Source organism: Camellia sinensis, chromosome 10 (assembly GCF_055761805.1).
Source record: "Camellia sinensis isolate YWXY chromosome 10, ASM5576180v1, whole genome shotgun sequence".
Taxonomy (NCBI): Eukaryota; Viridiplantae; Streptophyta; class Magnoliopsida; order Ericales; family Theaceae; genus Camellia; species Camellia sinensis.
In genome coordinates this window covers 28,748,531-28,763,907 of record NC_138970.1, presented here as the reverse complement: position 1 = coordinate 28,763,907, position 15,377 = coordinate 28,748,531, and the positions used below count along the sequence as shown (strand labels likewise).

At 34.6% G+C, this 15,377-nt stretch overlaps 1 protein-coding gene and 1 pseudogene across 2 annotated transcripts; one reads left to right on the top strand and one right to left on the bottom strand.

Annotated features, from left to right (window-relative positions):
• The first annotated feature begins 2,246 nt into the window (after window positions 1-2,246).
• On the top strand, window positions 2,247-7,267 carry LOC114281647 (aldose reductase-like; annotated as a pseudogene). Its single transcript, XR_014341878.1, has 8 exons — window positions 2,247-2,409; window positions 4,393-4,443; window positions 5,183-5,256; window positions 5,357-5,444; window positions 5,544-5,752; window positions 6,372-6,443; window positions 6,788-7,019; window positions 7,124-7,267. The product of XR_014341878.1 is annotated as an aldose reductase-like (transcript).
• Window positions 7,268-7,463: 196 nt separating this feature from the next.
• Window positions 7,464-11,166, bottom strand: LOC114281646 (putative protein phosphatase 2C 65). The gene is made up of 5 exons (XM_028224196.2): window positions 10,528-11,166; window positions 9,503-9,868; window positions 9,299-9,416; window positions 8,972-9,195; window positions 7,464-8,049 (listed from the first exon to the last, which is right to left on the bottom strand). Exons 1-5 carry the CDS (start codon window positions 10,783-10,785, stop codon window positions 7,663-7,665), a joined length of 1,353 nt encoding a protein of 450 aa, XP_028079997.2. The 5' UTR covers window positions 10,786-11,166; the 3' UTR covers window positions 7,464-7,662.
• Between the last annotated feature and the right edge of the window lie 4,211 nt (window positions 11,167-15,377).

Sequence of the window (15,377 nt, the reverse complement as noted above, 5' to 3'; positions counted from 1 at the left end):
GTGTCCGACATGCAGCAAATCCACGCATCTTCTCATCATTATGTTTGTGTATACAAAAATAAATTATATATATATATATACTAGCGGCCGGGCACACGCGATGCGTGTGCAAACTCATTTAGAAACTCAATTAATAAAAAATTTAATACATCCTCATTCAAATTTTTTTTTTTAAATTTATATATTCAATTGCATAATTTTTTTTTTGAATTTAATATGATATATATACACACATTCCCAGAACCAAGCAATTCAAGCCCTTACCTTCTTCGAGACAATGCCGCTCGAATCTCTCACCTTTCTCCGTCGAATTAAAACGATATGTATTGGTATTAGCAACATAGTCATATCATATTTCGGCCAAAATATTGGTAAAAGTTAGTATCGAAAGTAAAATCTGAATATGTATTTGTTGATATTTGAAACGCTAATTAAATCTAATATAGAAGTAAACGGAAAGTTGATAGATCCCTATCAATAGATGACAAAACCAACTAAACATGTCACATGGGTATCCAAAGTCTAAAATCTCAATTAAGTACTTCAACAATCTAATATAGAAGTAAATGGAAAGTTGATCCCTATCAATAGATGATAAAACTAACTAAAAATATGAGTAGAGTAAGATTATGCTAAGAAAAGAAGAACAATTCATAGAAAAATTCAATAGATAATTGACAACAGCAACATGAAAAATACTCAGCACTCTTGGAAAAAAAAACACACGCACACAGACAATAAATTCAACAAAACCAAACAGGTCTACAAATTCGAATTCATATAAAGAACGACAGAGAACAAAGAGAATAAACAGAATATATCTAAAACCCTGCCTAAAACATCACAGAATTATACCTCTAAAAAAAATTATAATCTTTACGGATGAACAAAGAAAAACGAAACCAAACTCAATTCAAATAAGAAAAATTAAACCAAACCCAATTCAAAAAAAGAAGTGATTATGGAGACAGAAAAACTGATTAGAACAATACCCAGAAATGTTAAACAGATACAGGAAAATAAATGTTGAATTGGGGGAGTTGTAGAGTTGTGGAGTATGTACCAAAATTTTTGATTGCTTGAGAGTAAAGAAAATTACAAAGATGAGGGAAGAGAATGAGGACACGCAGGTGTATCTGAGAGAGATAATAATCGCAATTACTTACTTTCTTTTGTTTAATTTTTCCTGAGAAAATGGGGTGTTCAAAATGGCGCAAATCTCTGTGCAGTTTGAAAGCCCTTCTCTCTTACCATTGTTGAAACTGATTTAGAATTGCTGTGGCCTGCCTAAAACATCACAGAATTATACCCAACAAAAAAAATTATAATCTTTACGGGTGAACAAAGAAAAACGAAACCAAACCCAATTCAAATAAGAAAAATCAAACCAAACCCAATTAAAAAAAGAAGTGATTATGGAGACAAAAAAACTGATTAGAACAATACCCAGAAATGTTAAACAAATACAGGAAAATAAATGTTGAATTGGGGGAGTTGTAGACTTGTGGAGTATACCAAATTTTTTGATTGCTTGAGAGTAAAGAAAATTACAAAGATGAGGGAAGAGAATGAGGAAACGCAGGTGTATCTGAGAGAGATAATAATCGCAATTACTTACTTTCTTTTGTTTAATTTTTCCTAAGAAAATGGGGTGTTCAAAATGGCGCAAACCTCTGTGCAGTTTGAAAGCCCTTATCTCTTACCATTGCTGAAACTGATTAAGAACTGCTGTGCAGTTTGAAAACGTGGGGTTTGGAATTGGTTGGTTTGAATTTATCATGTTATCCTTAATTACAAATTGATATTAGAGTAAAATTAATGTAATTATTTAAGAAGTTATGGTTATTTTAGGGAAAATGGGAAAAAAAATTCTAGGCAAGGCTTCAGGACACCAAAATTCCTATTGCCTTTTAATAATAGTATAGATATACATTAGGGGTGGAGACACGCGATGCGTATACTATTTAAATAAATAAAAATAAAATAAAAAATTTATTATATATTATGTGTTAGTCAAGTGGTAAGAGTGTTATTTATTTGTTATAAGTTTAAGGTTCAAATTTCCTCTACGTATCTATTTAATTTTTTTTTAAAATTTTAAATTAAAAAAATACACACTTGATAGCATAAGAAACAAAATTTCAAAATATTATAGGAGATGTCCACTTTATAATAATATAGATAGATAGATATATCTATATCTAACCTAGAATGGTTGATAAATAATCTACTGTGTATCGGAGAGAGAGAGAGAGAGAGAGAGAGATGGCTCAGGCTACGATTACACCGCAAGAGGAAAGAGAAGAGAAGTTCAGGCTGTTGAGTGGGCACACAATACCAGCCGTTGGATTGGGGACATGGAGATCTGGTTCGCAAGCTACCAATTCTGTCTTCACTGCCATTGTTGAGGTTCTACCATTTAATTCCCCCATATATTTCATTTCAATTCATAGGTTAAAACTAGTATACGTATCCGTCTGATGGCCTGCCTAACCTATCTAGTACAATCTAATATTTTTAGAGTGAATTATAAATACATTTTTTAAGATTTGGTTAAAATATAAATTATTTTTTATGATTTAAAAAATTACAATTATCTCTTGTTAAATTTTTTTATTTAACAAAATTAATGAAAAAAATAAAATTCATAATTATTTTTTTATATAATAATAAAATTACCTTAATTGAAACATACTTTTAACATCATTAAAAACTAAGGGTGAGCAGTGGATATGCCGATCCGTCTAAACCGATCAAACTGAACCGATCTACCGTATTTTGGACGGATACTTGATGACGAGCGGACGGTTGCAGATTAATTTTTTCATTCCGTCTAGTTTTGGATGAATGACGAATTTGAAATTCTTTTAGTCGCAACCGAATCGTCAAATCACAAGCATCCTCAGTAATTTGTAAAATTTTGTATTTTCAATTTGTTTAGATATTTTGTTTGTATTTTTAATTGAAAAATAGTTTAAATATTCGATTAAATATATTTTGTTGAAAAATAATTTTCAACTTGAATATATTTTTTAAATTGAAAAAAATAAATAGATTATTTATCTATATTTTTTGATTTTTAAATCAAACTCTAAAAATAATAAATAAAAAAGATGATATATGCTGGTTGATTTTTGTTTTCAAAAACAGGTATAAATGTAATAATACAGAGCTATACAATCTCTACTACTACTTTGTTCATGGTTTTGGTGGTTTGAATTGTTTTTATATTTTAAGAACCACAGATTGTAATACATTATATGGATAAGGCATGCTGTGATTGTAATACTTTTTTAAGTCATTGACTATGATACTTTTTATTTTTATTTTTATTTAGGAAGTGTACAAGTTGAATTATATTGAAAATTTATAAAATTTTAAACTGTCAAACCGATTATTATCTATCCGCCAATTCGCTCAATCCATATCAGCCTGATTGGTGGACTGATGTGAATTGATTTTCTCCAATCTGGTGGATGGATGAGAGATTGGAGGTTTCGTGGTCGTAACCGACCCTTATTAAAAACTGTTAATTAATTTGATGATTTATTAATAAATGAGCGATTTGTTATGAAATTATAACCTCAGAGAGTGAAATGTAATTTTGAAAATCATAGAGAGCGATTTGTATTTTAATTAAATCTCAGGAGGTATATTTATAATTTATCCATATTTTTAAATTAAAAAAAAAATTATTCCGCTTATAAAGTTAGACTGAGTTGTGATTTTGTACTAATTTAATATCTGAAATAAGTTTGAGATAACACATATCATTTTATTATATGATGTAAATTCAGCTCGAAGTTGGCCTGATTCTAATTTGTCTACTTTAAAAACAATGATCTATAATAACTATCAAGCCCTTGTTTAAGAATATGTTAGTAATTTTTAAATTTTTAGGTTAAAATATGAGATAACAAAAATTAGTAAGTTTGACATATTTTTTAGTTTTTAACTCAAAAAAAAAAAAGTGAAAAAATGTTTAACTTTTTGTATAATTTGTTATTTATTTATTTTTTGTATTTTTTTGAACTTTTAAATTAAAATTAGATGGTTTTTTTTTTAATTAATAATTAGTTGTTAGATTAGTAGTTTAGGAAAACTTACACTTATATACACTTTGTAGGAAAATTTTATTCTCTTATGAATCGAACCCAATACCTACTCATAAAAAAGATATAAAAAAAACTTGATAGTCAAAAGGTTAACCAATTGCACGAGAGCCATTGATAACTAAAGTTAAACGTTGCCAGCCCAAGTCATTATAAATTTCAATTTTTTAAAAATAATTTAAAATAAAAATTTGTTTATATGAATTTTTCACAACCATTTGTTCTGGTCGAATCCGAAATGTTAATTCCGCAATGTAAATGTTTTACCATGGCTATGCAGGCTGGTTACAGACACGTGGATACCGCTTCGGAGTATGGACTTCAAGAAGAGGTTGACCCTTACTCTCTCTATTTGCACTTTTAATTCTTCAAAAGGGCAAAATATATTGCAGCACCCCCTCAAACTTTAACTCTCCACGCACACGTGGTGGGTGGTGATTAGAGGAAAAGAGAAAAAGAAAAAGTGACCAATCAAAAAAGAAACGGGGTCAAAGGGAGTGGGGGAAAAGAGGTCCCAATCTTTATTCAATATATTGATAGCCTCTATATTTTGACTCTTGTATTATTTTAATTTTTATAATTCTAATAAATTCAATTTTAACTATGAATTTATAATTTTATTCGGTGTTATCAATTAGATCAAATTAATACATAAATTCTAAAATTAAAGATTCAAATAAAGCTAATTATAGGGAGCAAATCAAGCTAAAATGACAAGGAGCAAAATATTTTTGCCCTTCTCCAAATTAATTACATAATACATATAAGCAAGCGTTTTTAGTGAAGTTTCAAGTGATGTATAACAATCCTAGTAGATTTTAATAAAAGAATTGAAGAATGAATTACAGATTAGTCCATATGATTGACTAAAATATCTATAAGTCTTATAAACTTTTTGTAATGCATCAATAAGTTTTAAAATGTTTATTTTCACCCAACATTTTTTTAGTAATATTGATAGGTAAAAAATGAGCAAAATTTATGAGTAAATAAATTTGTCTTGTTAGTCCTCAAGCTAAAATAGATACAAATGGTAAAAATATTGACGAATCCATATTGCCGTGTTTCAGGTTGGGGATGGGATTAAGGCAGCCATCCATGCAGGAGTGGAAAGGAGGGACCTCTTCATCACATCTAAGCTATGGTAAGAATATTTACACAAAATCCAATTCTTTACATATATACAAAGTCTAGCATAGAGCATCACTTTTACACATTTGTGGTGGTTATGAAATATTTTATAGGTGTACTGAATTGTCCCTGGAGAGAGTTCGCCTGGCATTGATGAATACCCTTCAAGAACTACAACTTGGCTACCTTGATCTCTATCTAGTTATATACCTTGCCTTTTATTTATTTTTTCAAAAAATTTATAATAGTATTTATTTTGTTATAGAGTAAAACATTGTGTATGTGTATTTTGTGCTAAAGATCCGCTGGCCGTTTGGTTTTTAAAAGACGGGGCTAGTAGGCCTCCCAAGGCAGGGGATGTTTTGGACTTCGACATGGAAGGGGTTTGGAGAGAAATGGAGAAGCTTGTGAAGGATCAACTTGTTAGAGACATTGGTGTTTGCAATTTTACTACGATGAAGCTCAATAAGTTACTCGGTATTGCGCAAACAATGCCTTCTGTGTGCCAAGTGAGTGTGATTGAATGTGTTGCTTGTTAATATTTTCAGAACATAAAACCTTATGCTATGGATCACCTATCATGTGTATCATCAAGAAATTAAGACAAACATGCGTACCCAAATCCATTGTTATAGTTGAACGGAAGCGTGATTGTCAATACATCCTTTGATATTGCCTTTGTTATTGCCTTCCAATCCTTTCCTTATTAGTGCCTTAAGTTTCTCCTTGAGAGGATATAGAAGAAATTGGCAGTTCTTCCTATCAGGCAGGATTAGGGACCATAACAACTTAAGGTTAAATAGGTTTTCAAAAACAAAAACCGTGTGGCAGTTTCTTAAGAGAATGAAAACCAACTTAACCAATTTTGTTTTAATTTTTATTTCTGCCTCTCATAGAAATAGAAATTTCTCAACTAGTATTTACACATTAGGTCCATGACACATATACCCTCAAGCCTATTAACTAAATTGAATCACTTAAATTGTAGGCTTCTTATAAATGATAACACCACATTTAAAATATGTGGTCTCATTGAGACATTATCTAACATTGCTTAGTCTTCTTCTGTGTGTGTGTATCTCCATAGAACAAGTAGTGAACTTTTACAATCTTGTGTTTTGATCTCAGATGGAGATGCATCCAGGATGGAGGAATGATAAAATGCTGGATTTTTGCAAAAAGAATGGCATCCACGTAACTGTAAGATCATAAAACCTCGCTTCTCGCTCTAATAAGGTTAAGGGAAAAGACAGATGTCCCTAAATTACCAAATTTTATTTTACCAATTACACATATGGGGGCCTACACCCATGTGTGTGGTTTGGTAAAAAAATGGGTAGAAAATAGGACTTTGTAGCAAAGTTGTAATGTCAAGGATGAGCCTTAGGTGTCACATTAGATAGTAGCCAAATATGGTTACCGTAGCATTATTTAAATTGGGACTCGGAGTAAAACCCAGAGTCTAGTTTTTCTGAGCTTATGGTAGTTCATACTTCATAGTTTTCTTGTAGCAATATTTTAGTGATTTTGGATGAATATTTCAGGCATACTCACCGTTGGGCTCGCAAGACGGTGGTCACGATCTCATCCAACAGTAGAGAGGGTAGCAAAGAAGCTGAACAGGACCCCAGGGCAGGTGCTTGTGAGGTGGGCTATTCAGAGAGGTACTAGTGTCATTCCCAAATCGAGCCACCCCGATAGGATCAAAGAGAACATTAATGTCTTCAGCTGGGAAATTCCAGAGCAAGACTAGTTCTTTGTAGCATTCCAGAACAGGTTTATATATCTATCGTACTTGTATTGAATGTATCGATCTAACACATTAACGGTTTGTTTACCATGAGTACATATTTTTGTTAAAATTGTTGTTATGATTGCAGAAACGAGTTTTGGATGGTGAAAATCTGTTTGTGAACAAGAATGATGGGCCTTTTAAGAGCGTGGCAGACCTGTGGGATCACGAAGACTAATTGTTCAACAGTGATAGCAGAGGTGGCTGTACTTACTCTTCAATTATGTCGGTTTGTTGTGCAATTGATTTCCTAAAAACCAAAGCTATTTGGAATGGATTCAGATAATAGAAATCGTTCGTGTGATCGTATCTCATACTTGCTAGCTTGATTTTGTGTTTGTTGGTCTAGACAATCCGAAGGAAGAAATGTATTTATCTTTTATCTTCAAATTATCTTCTAATGTGACCTATTTCTGTTACACAAACTCTGATCCAAAGATGAAAGTACTTTCTTCCATTGTACTAATGTCAATACTAGCTTTTCTTTTCACTCTTTTTACAAGTTTGGCATCTTCAAATCTCTCCATGAAGAATGTAAAAATAGTTACAATTTACAAATGCCAATCAGTTTGGCAAAACACCCCCTAGGGTTTCAGTGAATTTACAGTACATTTAACACATTTTCTTCTATTTGACATCATGCACTCGTCTCCGGCGGCTAAGACCGTGCTGACTCACCGACCGAGAAAGCATCATTACAGAATCGCCTCGTGGGAGTTCGCAGTTTATTACAGTGTCGAGCCCGTCATCATTCTTTACCTTTTTGGAGTAAGGAGGAAGTTCAAAATCTGAATAATTCTTACTGAACCGGCTTGCTTCTGACACAGATTTGGTTAAGAGCGGTCGGTTTTTGAGAAACAAGCATATGACTGCACAATCGTCGACCTTGGAAGTTGGATACTGATGCCTCCATGCTCGAACGGCTCGGTCTACCAAGAGTCTAGCCGCCAGGGAACGCTTTTTTGCCGAAGTAACAATTTTTACGACTTCATTGTTCGACAGCACATCCCATATCTGAAATCAAGAAAAAATATAGCTTCATTTTGAGAAGGGCCCATTTGATTAAAGTGAAAAAGATTATATAAAGTGAATTGAAAAGAAAAAATTATTTTCCAAGTATATGTTTGGCTAAGATGAATTTTTTGTGTGAAAGTTACAAAAGTTGGGATTAGTAATCTTTTTCAGAATTCGAATGGATTTGGTATTATACACGAGGAATGTTATTGAAAAGGAAGAATGGTTTCTTTCCTTCTTCACTTAGGAGTTGTGTGAGATGAAAATCTCATGCATGGTTTTGAATGAGAGAATGAAGTGTGGCCTGTTAAACAAACTAAGTTACTTGAGTTTGACTCGTGTTTGGCTTGTTAAAAGCTCATTTGAGATCGGTTTATTATGTAAACAAGACAAGTTTGAACACATTCTAAAGTTCGTTAAGATTTCAAGCCAACTTGAACGATTTATTACTTGGCTCGGCTCGACTCAAGCTATTTCATGATTGGCAAGGTTAAATCTCATTTGAGATCAACTCAAAAGATAAACAAGCCAAGCTTAAAAACATTTTGAGACTTGTTAAGTTTTCAACCTAAACTATTTACTACTCGGCTTGTTTACAGTCCCAATTGTGGCTCTACTTTCATAAGGAAAAAAGAGAGGAAAAAAAAAAAAAAAAGTGTGATTTGCAAGAAATTGGAAGTCAATTTACAATGTTGATATGAATTGTACGAAAAAATGAACTTTCTTGCACTTTCTATCATGTTAAACAAAGACACGAATTTATTTTTTTTTCTCTTTTTTGAATTTCCACCCAAACTCACCCACAGATATTCAAGATCATGCTCATACCTTCATTTCACAACTTCTAAAAAAATTATGAAGTTTTTCAACCCTAAAAAAGAAGAGTATATTGAGATTAAACACTTGGCTTGAGAATTCTTACCCCATCAGTTGCTAAAACCACAAATTCATCTTGGTCTGTAAGCTTCCTATAAAAAACTTCAGGCGTTGAGATTAGTCCAAAATCTTTTAAGCAAAAATCTCCAAAAGCCCTTGCCATTGCTAGCCCAGGGCAATCTCGCTCAGGCATCCATACCCGAAACACTGCTGGTTCTTCCTCCAATGCAAAAACTCTTCCCTCACTATTCTTAATTCTCTCTGCTTCATCTGAATAATATTAGGAGAAGGAAAAAGGGAAAAAGAAAAAGAGTCAAATGACACAACATTTTAATCTTTTATTGAAGAGGTATTGAAAGATATCGCAACCTACTTGGAAGATTCGGTTTCAAATCGACTGTGAGTTGGACAGAAACAAGTTGATCTTTCTTGCCTCTCGTACAAAGAACTGCGCGAGAATCCCCCAAATTTGCAATCACCAAGTGTTCGCCCTGAAAATTTGAACGATCATTGATCAATAATCAATTATCATCACCTTATTATCAACTAGCATGCAAATTTGTGTATTGAACAATACCTGTCTGAGTACTGCTACTGATGTTGAGCCACTGCAGTATGTATCAATAGTAACATTGTGACAGAGATCTTCATCCATCTCCGCAAATGATTTGATTAAAGTCTTCTTCCATGAAGAGAAAAATGGATTTTTAGAAACTTCTTCTTCTTCTTCTTCTTCTTCTTCTTCTTCTTCTTCTTCTTCTTCTTTGTTGTTGTTGTTTTTCTCATCATCAACATCATTGTTGCCATTAATTTGTGAGTGCTTGAAGTATGAGCATAGCTTTGACGGTAATGTGTCGCGTACTTGTTGTGACACTTTGTGACCAGATGGACCATGCCCATCGAACACGGCGCAGAAGTAGGCATCTTTTTCACCATTGAAGTTCTGAAGATAGAAATATGATATTCATTAGTAATTTCACTGGTTTTAATTATTTAATTCATATGGATGATGCTTCAATGAATGCTAAAAAACTTCACCATTCACAAGTTCTTTGTTATATATCTATTTTATATTACATAAAACCTACAAGCCAGTGGAGCTTTGTCACAATTTTTGCATTCCCAAATGGCCCAGCAACTGCCTTACTTTTTTTTTATTTTAAATTTTAAAATTTCACAACTTCTTCAATTTTCATTTTTTCTTTGTCTACATTATTTTTTTGTCAATTAATAAAAGATCAATATAGGAGTACTGATTTTCATAGCACACCCATCGGTTTGCACACCTTCTAGTTTATATAAAGTATGGATATCTCAAGGATGACATGGTAACAAGACAAATTTATTTGCAATTATATAATAAAAATAATAGAATTTTTCTAAAAACACATGAGACCACTTTTTCTGAAAATGCATAAACAAATAAAACAATGTCAACCCATATATTCTACATGAGCTATGCACAACAAAATGAGCATTGCATAAAGAAATTTAAACAATCTCAACATATCAGCGTACACACATTATTCATTTACACCAATACACAAACACATACAAGTCAATAGGGAATACATAAAAAAAAGATTGAATTATTTTTAATACCTCCCAAACAGTCATGGAATCTTGATTAACCCCTTTTCTCCCTTGTTGGGAAAACATTGATACAAGCTTAGATGACCCTTCTAATCTCACACGTCCCCCGATACAATCTGCATTTGGTATATGATCATCATCATCAATACAATCTTTATTTGGTATATTATGATTATCATCCCTTTTAGCCCCAATTTCCCTCTTCTTGTGCCCCTCTTCCACTATGAACCCATTAAACCTCTCATCCCTACTACAACATGCGCCCATTTTTCCAAGATTTCCAAGAAAAACAGAGCAAACCCAGAAAATTTGGGACAAAACTCAAAAATTTTCCCGGAAAATGAAGCGGGAATGTGAGGGGAAAAAAGGGATTTTCTTGGTGACCCAGGTGTCAGTGGTATGTAATGGGGACAAAGGAGGTGAATAGGAAGGGAATGGTGTTGGTTTATAGAGATGGGTAATGAACAAACCGACAAAAGACAAAAAGGGGACCAATGATGGATTAGATTACAACGTGAATTTGGATCGAAACGTGTTTAGAATTTTGGGTTATGACCAACGGCGGTGTTGTCCTTGTTGGTTTCTCTGTCTCTTTGATGTTTGCATCATTGTCACAAGAGATCAATGTCATCACCAATCTCATCTCTCAACCACATATAAAAGTCAAAAAAGTGCTATTTTTGCTGAAAATGTGCTATTAATCCAACTCACCTGTATACCCCCATTTTGACTGATGTTAATTTATTTTTATCCTATTTCAAAAATAATAGTAATAAATAAATAAATAAAAATCTACATGCACAGAAAACTCTGAATACTAGTTGTGATGAGCACAAATTATTTAGGCTCCGTTTGACAAGTGTTAAATGGAATTTTTTTGGCTATTTTAGTCACAAAAGACAAAATAGGCTATTTCAGCCACAAAAAACAAAAATATTACATCTAACTCATAATCATTACATTCTTCTCTCACAAAAAAAGTCAAAAAAGTCAAAAAGCCAAAAAACCCTTCCCAAACCAAACTTTTTAGCCCAGGCTAAAATAGCCAAAAAAGTTAAAAAGTCAAAAAGCTAACCTACTTCCCAAACAGAGGCTTAATAGGTATTATTTATATTCTACGTGTGTGTCTTTATAATTGTATAAACTTATGTAACCATGGGTTGTTTTGGCAACATAGTTTTTAGTCACTTTTTTTGGTTAGTAGTAAAAGTTAAAAGTTGGTTTTTTTTGTCTTTTTTTTTTTCATTTGGAAAGTTGGTTTTTAGCCAACGGTGAAATTACAATTTTATCCCTCATGGGTCAAAATATATTACATAGGTAAAGTTGTAAATATTTTAAATAAATGGGGGTAGTTTGTTCATTTTATTATGATTTGACATCATAAACAAACATTAATAAAAAAAGTCAAAAGTTACTTTTTATCAACTTTCCAAATCATTTGTCTAAAAAAGCAAAAAACTTGGTTAAAAGTCAAAAAGTCACTTTTTACTACCTTCCCAAAACAACCCTATATTTTTCATTTTTTCTTCTATATTTTAGCCAAAGTGTGTGTACTAACTGTGGGTATTAATTTTTGACCACACAACCAAACGGAGAACTCAGTCGGAGAGCACCGGCAGAATAGATTAAGCCTGAACAACTTGTCACTGAAAGATAAAAATCCGGTGGTGGTTCGTCCACCCGGAGGCACTCCGATACCTAAGTCAGTAATCAAATATCTCTCAAAGATAACTAATTGTGCTTCAATCACAAGAAAGAACTTATTGTTTGCAGTATATCACACCTCTTTGAGACCCACGAGGGTGTCTTGCCTTTATAGCCAACACTGACCTGATCCCTGTAGAAGCCTCACTTCAGTGGACTCAAGCTCAATGCTCATTCTGGACTTTTAGCTAGATAGGGATGAACTCTATAAGAGCTTTATCTTTATCCAGACTGAAATCCTCCTATATTCTAGAACTCTTGTCCCTTATCCGTTTATCTCGGATTCCGGTATCTCCGCAGATAATCTCAGCCTAGCCGAGATCACCTCAGCATCAAGACTAAGCCACGTGGCACCTCGGCTGACACTTCGGCGTCACCTTGGCCACGTGCTATCATTCAAAATATGTCTCTACAACTGCCTCCTAAGTTCTATTACCTCGGCAATCTGAGGCGATGGAATCTACATTGTCTATTCATATATTATGTCGGTTAAAATTCATTTTTTCCTTCAAGAACTCAACTGAGATCGTGACTCATCGGTTTCAAGTACCCAGGACTCAACTGTCCATCTTTATTAATGACCAAGAACCTAGAACCAAATTTTTTGAGTTCCTTAACCGAGATCATTCCTCTAGCTGAGGTTTTTGCTTCATTAAATCAAGAACTCCAAGAGTTTTATCTGTACATGAGCTGTCACGTAAGGTTTTCTCAACTATTTCCTCCACGCGTCCCTTTCTCATTGGTTCGTACCTAACACACGCTATCAGGTCACGTCGCTTCTGCGCATGCTGCTTGACAAGCACGTCATCCAAGGCATTATGGTTTGCCACATTTTTTATTTTTAACAAAACTTCTTCATTCTCTCTCTTTATCTCTTCACTTTTCACTTTTTCGTTTTCTCTCTACCCATATTTTCTCTCTTTACAACATTCACCATTTTCATACATTTGAAGCTCTGCAACCGTGCTCTATTCCACTTTTTCAGTGCATTTTTCACTGTTCCACTCCAGCGTTTACCACTGTCTAACTCCGGCGAGTATTACTTTGGCTTCGTTTTTCAGCCTTATTTGGTAAATTCTCAATTTCTGTCTTTTCAAATTTCAGTCTTCCACTGTTTTGAATACTCCTCTGTTTGGTTACATGTTTTGTATGTTGCATTCATTGTTTGTTAAATCTCGTATTCATAGTTGTATCATGAATCGATTTCTTGAATCTGCTCTATATTTTGAAGTTTGTCACTGTGTCTCTTGATTATCAATCACCTTTGTTTGTGATCTGTGCACATTGCCCTCACATACTCACTCAGTGTTTTGTGGATTTGGGATTTTATATCTGTGTTTCTTTCTTCTTCCTGTGATTTTTGAATTTTGCCTTTGAATCCTTTTTGGCCCTAAACTTCGTTCCGTTTCTGTTTGGTTTGTCTGTTTTTCAGATTCTTGCTCATGTTTTTTGTTTCTGTAGTTCTAGGTTTGGGATTTGCCATAGAACCCACATTCCTAAGAAAAACTGAAACAAATTTCCCTTAAGATCTTCAAAATCCTCACCCTAGTGCCTTTTTTAGGATCTAGCCGAGGTTTTTAACCCTTGTTAAGCTATTTTATCAAAATCTTGTTTACCGAACTCACTCTAGCCGAGATTATGGGCATGTTCAGGTGGAAAGTAGATAGCCCGACCAAACTAGAGTACTTCCGGCAAGAGTTTTCCATCCCGGCCGATGTTCATCTGAGGTTGGCTGAGAATGACGACTCAATTATACTTGATCAGGATTATATACCATTCCCAATCGTCTCTATTGTTGAAGGAGGAGTTAGGTTTCCCCCTAGATATCCTCTTTAGGGAAGTCCTCCACCATTATAAACTCAATCCTATGCAGCTGGCCGTTAACTCTTTTAGGATTATCAATGGCATTGCCGAACTGGCACGTCGGTAGAATGCCAGAATCACCCTCACTGATATCTAGTATTACTACACCATGTGTAGCTTAAAAAGCCCCAAAGGCTACACTTACAACCTCAAGGCGAGATTTATTCAATATAAGCTGATAGCCGATATACCAGATTCTAATAAAGGCGCGACAGACAACTACCTAATTGTCTTGGGCAATTGGGAGTTTGCGCTAGATGATTAACTCCACATTTTCCTCCTACGTTGCGAAGTTTTTAGGGATGACAAGGGTAAGGACCTAGTCCCCTCCCAAAGTCCCTTTCTCTGTTGCCTTACTTAACTATCTTTCTGTTTCTAATGTTCGCTTTGTGTTTTTGCAGTCTTCCTCAGCCCGAAAGGATTTTCGTCAATACTACGTGCCAAACAAGAATTTGGTGTGTCTTCTTGGCTTGCCCATTGAAGTGCACAAGGATTTAGTCCTCCTTAACTTCATCCCTACGTTTAATAGTCCTCTGCCCAATGTCTTGAGAAAGAGCAAATCTCTTTCATCTACTACCACTCCTCCAGCTGCCTTATCTTCAAGGCCAGATTAGGCCTGTATCTCTGATCTTGCAGACCAACCATCAATTTCTGCCCCCTAGCTAATTCCTCCATCATAGCGCCAACGCCAACGCCAACGCCGACGCCGAGCTCCAGTTTCTGCTCCTGTTGGCAAAATTCGCAGTCGTTGCCACTAACGCCGAGAATTGGAAGCATCGGCTCACTATGTTGCTAACCCATCCATAGCCCTTCCGGTAATCCGTTTTGGTACCAAGGTCACTGTTGCTGCTACCATCAAATAAATGGGCCGAGTTAAAATCATTCCGGACGACCTTCTTGCCGACATTCCTGGTGTGGTATCGGTTCATTCCTCATCTCCTTCTCAATTTCAGCCAAAACTCATGGTCAAAAGGGTTAAAAGGGCTAAGGCCAAACCCAGCACCACCGAGGTAGAATCAGAGGACATAGTGCCAATTTCCAAATTGGCTGAAATAGAGAAGTCTGCCTCTGCCGAGAAAAGGCCTACTGAGGCTGAAGGGTCTGATCAATCGCAATCCAAAAGGCCGAGGTCTGGTGAGGATCCTCAGCCCGACGTTTTCCATGTCGACGAGGTTTGGACTCCATAAGTCAAGGTTGGAGACCAAACTCTTCTAACTGGGGATAGCGCACTCGATAGCGTAGAAGTCGGCGCTGTAGTCTCTACTGCCGTTCTTTTTTTGGCCAATATCAAT

What these genes read in the sequence shown, in the direction of transcription:
- LOC114281646 (XM_028224196.2), bottom strand. Translation starts at nt 10,785, where the DNA reads ATGGGCGCATGTTGTAGTAGGGATGAGAGGTTTAATGGGTTCATAGTG. An exon ending in CAGTAGCAGTACTCAGACAG is followed by an intron (nt 9,417 to 9,502) that starts GTATTGTTCAAT and finishes TCAAATTTTCAG; the next exon opens with GGCGAACACTTGGTGATTGC. An exon ending in TTTGAAACCGAATCTTCCAA is followed by an intron (nt 9,196 to 9,298) that starts GTAGGTTGCGAT and finishes AATATTATTCAG; the next exon opens with ATGAAGCAGAGAGAATTAAG.